Raw genomic sequence first — 9,373 nt, 5'->3', positions numbered from 1 at the left:
ATGACGATGATGATGATGATGACGATGACGATGATGATGACGATGACGATGATGATGATGATGATAATCATTCTCAGGCTGTGATCATCAAAAACATCTACTTTGCATGAAGTATATTGAAAATAATTCATATTTTTCATCTGTAAATTTAGTGGCATCACACTGTAAGTGATATTTGTGATTTATGATCGACTAAATGAAAGTAGAAAATAATAATCATGTATAATATTTTAAAAATGTGAAGGTTTGTTTAATATTAGAGCGGATGTTAATATTGTGAGAGTGTGTTTTTGGTGCCTCAGGATCCAGCCGCTGTCCGACGCTCTGGGAGATCTCTACAACGAGTTCAACACCCTGAAGGAGCGCCTCTCCGAGCTCACCGCCAAGTTCGAAGGAGTCGAGGCCTTCGTGGACGACGTGCGATCGGGGAGGAACCCCAAACGACCCCGAGGTGAACCCCGACCCCCGGGACCGCCGCCAGGAGACGGGGAGTCTGCAGCGCCCGAGGCAGGAGGTCGACCTCTGGGGAGGAGGACCAGGGTCGTCGTGCGGAGGATCAAGAAACCTGAAGTGTGAGATGAAGTTTGACTCACAGCATCGTGCTCCAGTTTTGATTTATTCACAAAATTTCGATTTTTTAATCTTCAAATGAGATCAAAATCTTTTTTTTTTGCTAAAGACTACAGGTGAGGTCATTTCTCTTGTTGAGCTGAAAAAAATAGCAGAGAAAATTATGCAGTTAAATATGAGAAAATTGTTTTTTTTTTTCATTTCTTTTAAAAACACGGGGAGAATGAATCAAACAACGCAGCAAGACGTGGCCCTAAAATCAGCAAAGAATTATTTTTAAAATAATTTTTAAAAAATTACTGGAAAATAATAAAAACAAATACATACACAAATGAAATATAAAAAGTTGAAAAAAAGAAAAAGAAAAGAAGATGACCTAAAAAGCACTAAAAATATGAAAGAAATCTATGTATTTGATATTTTTTCCCTGAAATTTGAATAATGAAATTATTAACAGTATAAACATATGTTTTTTGGACATTTTCTGCCTTAAAAAATTCTTATAATCCTTTTTAAAAATAATTTAAATGTAAAACAATGCAGGGGCTTAACCGTTTAAAACCTGAGCAAATTGGTTTGATTTCTTTTAAAAACAACAAAAAAATCTCACGTTTACCTGACAGGAAATTCAGAAAAATTACCTAAAAATGAGCAAAAAATACATGAAAAAAAGTATTTTTATTCAATGTTATTAATAATTGTCTTTTGTAATTTTTACCTGTTATAGATCATCGTCAACTGATGAGTGAATTCTGTTTTTTGTTAAAAATTATTTCCAAACTGCACAATATTTAAAAAAAAAAATGACATTCACCTTTTTTTTAAAACACATTCTTTAAAATAACATGTTTGAATAGTTGTTGTTTTGGGGGATACTGAATAATTCAAACACATCTCTTCTGTTGTGTCAAATTGACTCTTAAAATTCAAAATTTATTTTTAAACTGTATGTAATTTTTTATCAGTGTTTCTATTTTTTTAGACTAGAAAACCTGAGCAAGAATGGGAGAGTATTTTGTTTGTGTGGTTTCATGCTCTCAAAAATATTTTTAAATATTTTTCCTGTATTTTTAAACTTCGAAACGGCCCGCTGCATCGTAGGAGGGCTAAAAATGTTTTATTCAGATTAACCACCAGGTGGCTCCCCTGCACCAAAAATATTCAAATCACAGCTTCAATGTTTATTGTTTATTTTTGCATTATGCAAAAATAAACTAATATATAAATATTTTTTACTTTGGGATGAAATTACAGATACAGGACTTTTCATACAGTAGAACCTCATATTTTTGACCTGTTGATATCTGATTGAAGTCAACACTTTTGTCGGTTTAATGAAAACAACATTTAATGTCAATAATCAGCAACATTCGCATAATAACCCTCAAGTTATCATGATTTATATCAGCATTCTTATTTTTATTTATGTCAGTAGAGGTATAGTAACAGGAATTATAACTTGTTTTGGACATGCTGTGTATATTGCACGCCTATTTGCTATTTTTTTGTGAGTTTTTAAATGTAAAATATTTTTTAAGAAAATGGTGATCTAGTAATAAATGCATTTTTATAATATTCCTGGCAGATACAGTATTGCTTTATTTTATTTTAATTCTTTTGGTAATGAGCTGAGAATTTTAGTTTATTTTTTAATAATGAACTGATGAGAATTTAAGTTTATTTTCTGGTAATGAGCTGATGAAATAAATATATTTTATTTCATTTTATTTTTTGGTTATGAGCAGATTAGAATTTTTTAAGTAACCGCAGCTCTTAAGTAAAATTAGTGAGGAAAAAAGTGCAATCTAAGTAGGCTAAAAATTCCTCATATATGTAATTTAGCCCACAATTACTCACAAATAAATGTAAATACTGTTATTTAAAACTTTACCTAATATTAAAAACAGCTCTGAAGTCCTAAATGATTAAAAACCTTTACAGATGATGAGTTTCCAAACAGCTGTTGTGATGAATTGAAACTGAAAAGTTCCGGTGAGCTCGTGAACGCAGCATTAAGTTTCTTATTTAATTCAGAAAGAAACGAAACCGAAAACACTGCGTTTACCTTAGGGACCGTTGACAAATGAGTTACTAAATCAAAAACGAAAAACGCTTAAAACGTTCAATAATTGTCGATTTTGAAACTGAATTGTATTTAAGATCACCAACAGATTGATTCATGTATTATTGTATAACACGGTTTGTTTTGATTAGAGTTAACACCGAAATATAACCGCTACCGGTTGATTAATTTGCGGACGCTCCCTTGAAGTTGCATGGGGAGGCTGCAGCAGATAAAAGAAACATTTCCTCAATATTTCAGCAGTTACAGCCCCACAGAGCGCGTGACAGCTCTGAACAAGCAAAGGTAAGTAATTAACAAACAAAATATACTGAATGTTTTTCATGTTTAATGTGCTTTTGCGCAGTTTTACTGCTTTTAAATGAACGACGCGAGAGCTGATGCAGAACAGAACTTGGAGTATTTATATGTGATTAAATGACGTTTTTGTCTTAATGAAAAATCAAGCTGCAAAACATTGACTCAGATAAACACATATGTCAGTGTCATTTAGCCTATTTATACTGGTTAAAAAGATGATTCATACTGGGGACTGTTCTTTATTTATCAGAGGAAGGGTTGGCTGGGGTGTGACTTCATTTTTAAAAAATTTTATTTGGTTAAACATGGTGACGTGGTAGGTGATACATGACCCTCCGTCCCCAATAAATTAGTTAAGATTTTGAAATTAATCAATCCTGGAGTTGATATAAAAAAAGGTTTTTCACTCATGTTTTGCATGCTGGTAGCTCCTGCAAATGGTTAATTTTGGCCACATTTTAAATAGATGTAGAATAAAGAGATTATTAATTTTAAAAATATATATATATCTTTTTTTATTTCTGTAAACAAAATTGGACACAATACATAAAACATAACATCAAGCTGCCACAATAACTGTGGTAATAAAATAAAATGTTTAATTCTGTCTCCTCGTTCAGTTCTAACATTAATAAAGTGCTTTTGATAAGATATAAAAAGATATTAAGATATGTCATGGATCAAGAGATAGCCTAAAAATATTGCCATGTAATTTTCAGACCATATCACCCAGCCTTAATATATCGTGCATATCAGACAAATATAAGCCAATACCGAAATATCTGCGATGGGTCAATATCAATAAATCTGTTTGATGTATTACGGTCGGGCTCACTGCCAACCCGCAGATTTAAGTGTCCAAGAAAAACTTGCAGTCTTTAAGGATTTAATTGCATGTTTTTGTTTGTTTTGTTTGTCAGAGACAGAAGACGGGACAGGAAGTCCCCTGAGACAAGAGTCCCTGCTGATGGAGGCCGTCAAAAGACGCCGCAAAAGAAATAAGGTAAACACGAGTCATAAAAACAAACTCGTCAGATTTGCTCTTAAAAAATGTGTAAACGTTTGTTGGACCTTTCTCAGCAGTCATCAACTTAAAAATGTGTGTTCATAATTGTGGTAACAGTACACAACAACCGAAATCCAATCCTTTTAAATAATTTAAAATACTTTAATAAGACTGAATAATTTGTATTTTTACTATTTATACTATTTCAATTGCAAATCTGCTCTCACTGTATTTCTAGTCTATATTTTATAATCTTATATATTGGTGTTTGTGCTTATTTGTATTTTAGATTTTATATTATTTTATATTTTTGTATACTGGTGATAGTGCTTATTTCTTTTTATTTATATTTTATATTATTTTATATTTTATATTTCTATAAACTGCTGTTGGTATTTCCACTGTTATCATTTTGTATTGTTTCTCTCTGGGGATAAAACAGTTTTTTCTGATTGTGATTGTGATTTTAACTTGTACAAGATCATTTGTTCCAACTAAGTTTTCAACATTAACCAAAATAAATTCTTAAGTGTTATGTACTTTATTACCATATTTATGAACACACAAGTTAATTACTCATAAAAACAACAATTTTTTCACATAATTTAAGAGGAATTATCAGGAATCACTTCAGCTAAAGATGAACGTGTGTTTCAGGCACATGGATCAGCCAATGCCAGCAGGAAGGTCCGAGACAAGGAGAGGAGGAGAAACCAGCAACGAACGAGCACCGCTGACGTGAAAACTGAAGACGCAGAAACGGCTGAGATGGAGGTCGAGAGCACGAGCGGACAGACTCAGGAGGGCGCGTCCAAAAAGCCACAACGTGTGGATCCCGAAGAGGAAGACGACCTGCAAACTGAGGACGCCGGCGGAGTCAAACGCCGCAAAGAAGCTCAGATTCAAACAAGGAAACAGGAAACCACACACAAACAAACACAAACTCCGGCTGTTTCTCAGAAAAGCCAGGAAACGCAAACAGACTCCGAAGAGTCAAAACAGGACGATAAAGAGACAAAAAACGCAGCTGAGAAGCAGCCGAAACGTGCACCTGATGCCAAACTGCAAGACGGCGCTCAGACTCAAACAAGAAAACAGAAAACCACAAACAAACAAACACAAACTCCGGCTGTTTCTCAGAACAGCCAGGAAACGCAAACAGACTCCGACAAGCCGAAACAGGACGATAAAGAGACAAAAACCGAAGAGACGCAGCCGAAACGTGCATCTGATGCCAAACTGCAAAACAGCGCTCAGACGTCATCAGATTCAGCCACAAAACAAAACCCAAAAAAAGAGCCAGACGAGGAGAATCTCTCTGCAGGAGCAGAAAAAGACGCCAAACCGAAATCTTACGCCAAAGTCGTGTCTGGAGATAAAACCACAAAAACACCCCAAAGCACACGGTGAGACGGAGACTAACCCTCCATTCATTTTAATTTCATTTTTAATTTTACATTTTTATTGGCTAATAAATCTTCCTTGTACCTTTAATAATACACACGCTCGTATCACTCAAAAATGCGCTTTAAAAACCAAGTTTTAAAAAATATTATACATTAATGTGATTTTCTACCACTAAACCAACATCAGTCCTAATCATAAATATCAAATATTCCTGAATTTTCAGAATTTTAACCCTTAAAATGCCAGGTTTTTGTCATGATGTCAGTATGGTTTTAGATGAACAAAATCGTAATATGCTACATGCTAAGTCGATTTTTTTTGGGATATATCAGTGATCAGCAGCAACACTGATTTTTATACATTATTTTTTGGTGCAGTGTCAAATACTCACACTCATACCGCTCTGCACACAAAAGGCGCTTCTCAGAATCAGGCTATAAAAAATATTAGATATTAATATGTTTTTGTAATTTTATTGAGTATATTTTGTAACCCGTGTCATTTAAAAATATCAAATAATCATTCATTTTCTGAATTTTAACATTTTCAGTTTAAATTACAAGTTTTTGTCATGATGCCACTATGTTTCAAAAAAATTATCCATTCATATATACATATATATATATATATATATATATATATATATATATATATACACACACATATATATATAAAGGTGTTGTTTTTTCTCTCCTCAGTGACAGAAGTCCAGTCAGACCTCCACCTTCTGCTCCCGTGTTCACCGTTCACATCTACGCCGTGCTGGACAGGAAATTTAAATTCCACCAGGACCATGACACGCTCATGATGTGTTATGACGGAGGGTATTTACCCTTTAAGATGACGCATTTTGTGTGAGTATTGATCATGAACACTGATTTGTGATTTTGGCTCTGTACTCCAGCTCTGAGAACTGAAGATGAATAACACCTGTGATATTAAATCGTTGACTCTCAGCGTTAACTTGAGGCCGTTTCCGTTCACAGATGTGTCACAAGTGTCAGATCTGCTGCAGATTTTAGACATTGTCTTCCAGGTTCAGGTGATCTAAAAGCAGTAATGTACTGCAACTTTGTGGTACTTGTACTTTTTTGAAAGGGTAAGTTAGGTATTTTTAAACCTGCACCCTATTTTGTCACGTTTTGTGACAAAGCGGGAACAATAAGGGAAAGTATATTATTATTATTATTATTATTATTATTATTATTATTATTATTATTACTATTATTATTATCATTATTATTATTATTATTATTATTATTATTATTATTACTACTACTACTATTGTTATTGTCATTATTGTTATTATTATTATTATTATTATTATTATTATTATTATTATATACAGAGACAGACCTTTGTATTAAAGCGCAAAATACTTTTTTAAAAAAAAAAAAACAGAAACAGCCTCGTAATCATTGAAATCGCCAAAAGCAACCTGCTTGAGAGCTATTTTAGACAACGGTGGGTTTCAGCTTTTTAGCCGTAATATTTTACACCGTGAAAAACCTCAGTGTAATTTTAAAACCAATGTGCTGGAGTACAGAGCTAAAAAAAAAAAAGATAATACCACTGTCCTGTAGTTTTTGTAGCTTCAGTAAAACTGTCTTCGTAACAGATTTTTCGTATTTTATGTGCAGAGGGTTAAAAAACGGAGGCTATCTGATAGAAGCGAGTCTTGAGGTTGAAGAAAAGGGCCTGAGGAGAGGTGACTGGTGGAGTTATTGGTACGGAGTACAGCAGCGGGTCAAACAGCTCAGTGGGAGTATCACGAGACGCATTCAGATCCCTCCTGACCCAAACGTCAAAGGTGAGACACACAAAGATTTAGCAACATGTCCGCACGCAGCTGCAGCTTTTTCCGTGTGACATAAACCTGCCTGTGCTCTCCAGAGCTGCACCTGTACGAAGGCTTCATCGCTCGTCTGGAGACGGGCTCCGCCGTGCAGAGTTTTTGGCAAATGTTGGGCTTGCAGAGGTCAAAAGCTGTGGACGCGTCAGACGCCTGGCAGGACTCAGCGAGGACTCTGCTGCACAGAATCTTCCAGAAATGGACGCCGTCAGACAAACAGAGCACGGAGAGCCTGTGTGGCGACTTGTTGCACTTCACGAAGAGTCTCGGCACGGCGCACACAAGGATGAGCTTCCTGGACGATTCACAACCTCCGATGGTCAAGGTCGGTGCAGAAGAGTGAGATTCAAATAAAAAGTCATGTTTCAATAATAACCAAATGTTTTTTTTATTTACAGACGTCCGAGCTGATTTCTGAGACTTTGGTTCAGATTTTGAAAGGCGAGCCGAAGGAGAAACTCCCCGGCGGCTGGACGAGCACCGGTCCTCTCGTTCAGGGACTTTCTGTGTTCGTGGTCGCCAATAGGTGTGACATCAACCTCGGAGTGAGAGGCTGGGCCGAACTGTGTCTCCTGGTGTCCTCAGAGGCTGCGATGGACAAGAAAAACCTGGACGCGTTGCTTAGTAATTTCCAGCAAGCATCATTGTAAGTTTAGCAAAAATCAGAAAAGTTTACAGATCACTGCCTCCAGTTTAGTATCTGACCAGACGTCGTCCCGTCTGTCCCTGAGATCTGACGCTAAGTAAAGTACAGAAAAGTGTTTAATGCAGTTCCTTATGATGTCACAGTGACCTCTGACCTTTTGGATATAAAATGTTATCACTTCAGTATTTTATCTTAGTAGTTATTTCTGTGAAATTTTGTTAGAATAAGCGCGAGAATTAGTGAATTATGGCCAAAACATGTTTTGACTTTTGTGCCAAATTTCAGGAGACCTTCTTTTGAGAACGTGTTCGCGAAATGAGACAGAGGCAAGGTCACACTTACTTTGAGTTTTATTTTTGAGTTTTTATCTCTGAAATCGAGTCTGTTCATCACTGAGTCCAAGTGGACTTTTGTGCCAAATTTAAAGAAATTTCCTCCAGGTGTTCTTGAGATATTACTTTCATGAGAATGTGACAGAGAAGGTGATAGTGACCTTGACCTTGATTCAAAGTGGATATTTGTGCCAAATTTGATCAAATTCCCTCAAGGTATTCTTGAGATACCACACTCATGAGAATGTGATGGATAAGGAGCAACCTTGACCTTTTGACCTCCAGAATCTTATCAGTTCATTCTTGAGTCCAGTTGGAAGTTTGTGCCGAATTTGATGAACTTTCCCCAAGAGATTACTGTAATGAGAATGCAATAGACAAGGTCACAGTGACCTTAACCTTTGGCCACGCTGACCAAATTCTAATTAGTTTATTGTTAAGTCAAAGTGGATGTTTGTGCCAAATTTGATGAAATTCCCTCAAGGGTATTTTAAGATATCACATTTACGAGAATTAGACAGATGCAGATTCATCCCGACCTTGACCTTCAATCACCAAGCTCAAATCAGTTCATTGTTGAGTCCAAGTGGACGTTTGTGCCAAATTTGAAGAAATTCCCTCAAGGTGTTCTTAAGATATCGCCATTTTAGAGGCAGAAAGAGGTCAATTTACGAGGTCTTTGAACATGACGTCTGCGGCGTATTGGCGTCCGATCTTACGTAACATGTCTCTTCTCTGTCGTCTCTGCAGCGTCGTGGTGGCTCTGATAAACGTCTGCGTGCAGCAGTTGGTGTCGGAGCTCGTGCTGCTCGTTCCTCTGCTCCTCAGGCTCAGACAGCCGGGGGCCGACGCGGCGAGAGTGGGTCCGGCTGTGGAGGAGGAGAACTGGTCGGGACTCGAACTAGTCAATTTCAGCAGGTTCAGGGAGAATATACATCCGTACTCGGACAAAAGAAAGTAAGTTTGTCTCACAGTTTAACTGAAGAGATGAAACAGATTTTGTTTAAAGATTCTGATTCTGATTCTTGTCTCCACAGTGAACAAAGACTCCAAAATCAAAGAGGAATTGAAGTCATTTGTGTCCGGGTTTAAAAAACGCAAAATTATATAAAAATCTTCATTAACAAATTCTCAAACTGTATAATCCAAGTTTTTAATGCTATAATGTCTGCTGAGT

General features: G+C 36.2%; 2 protein-coding genes across 2 annotated transcripts in view; both read left to right on the top strand.

The window, feature by feature from the left end:
* Positions 1-2,300, top strand: part of LOC148186273 (uncharacterized) — a 6,928-nt gene extending 4,628 nt beyond the window's left edge. Inside the window, exon 5 of the mRNA XM_088070512.1 lies at positions 303-2,300. Coding sequence (XP_087926638.1) covers positions 303-576 — 274 coding nt within the window. The 3' untranslated portion in view covers positions 577-2,300. The remainder of the gene's footprint in view (positions 1-302) is intronic.
* A 565-nt stretch (positions 2,301-2,865) lies between these two features.
* Positions 2,866-9,373, top strand: part of rnf213b (ring finger protein 213b) — a 46,484-nt gene continuing 39,976 nt past the window's right edge. Inside the window, exons 1-8 of the mRNA XM_088069743.1 lie at positions 2,866-2,938; positions 3,874-3,956; positions 4,617-5,365; positions 6,065-6,220; positions 7,007-7,176; positions 7,260-7,543; positions 7,617-7,864; positions 8,947-9,153. Of these exons, the coding sequence (XP_087925869.1) occupies positions 3,921-3,956; positions 4,617-5,365; positions 6,065-6,220; positions 7,007-7,176; positions 7,260-7,543; positions 7,617-7,864; positions 8,947-9,153 (1,850 nt within the window). The 5' untranslated portion in view covers positions 2,866-2,938; positions 3,874-3,920. The remainder of the gene's footprint in view (positions 2,939-3,873; positions 3,957-4,616; positions 5,366-6,064; positions 6,221-7,006; positions 7,177-7,259; positions 7,544-7,616; positions 7,865-8,946; positions 9,154-9,373) is intronic.

This window comes from Plectropomus leopardus, chromosome 19 (assembly GCF_026936395.1).
Source record: "Plectropomus leopardus strain MGB_pleo_1.0 chromosome 19, ASM2693639v1, whole genome shotgun sequence".
Classification (NCBI taxonomy): Eukaryota; Metazoa; Chordata; class Actinopteri; order Perciformes; family Serranidae; genus Plectropomus; species Plectropomus leopardus.
The sequence above is the reverse complement of the archived record's forward strand: the minus strand, read 5'-3'. Positions and strand labels throughout refer to the sequence as shown.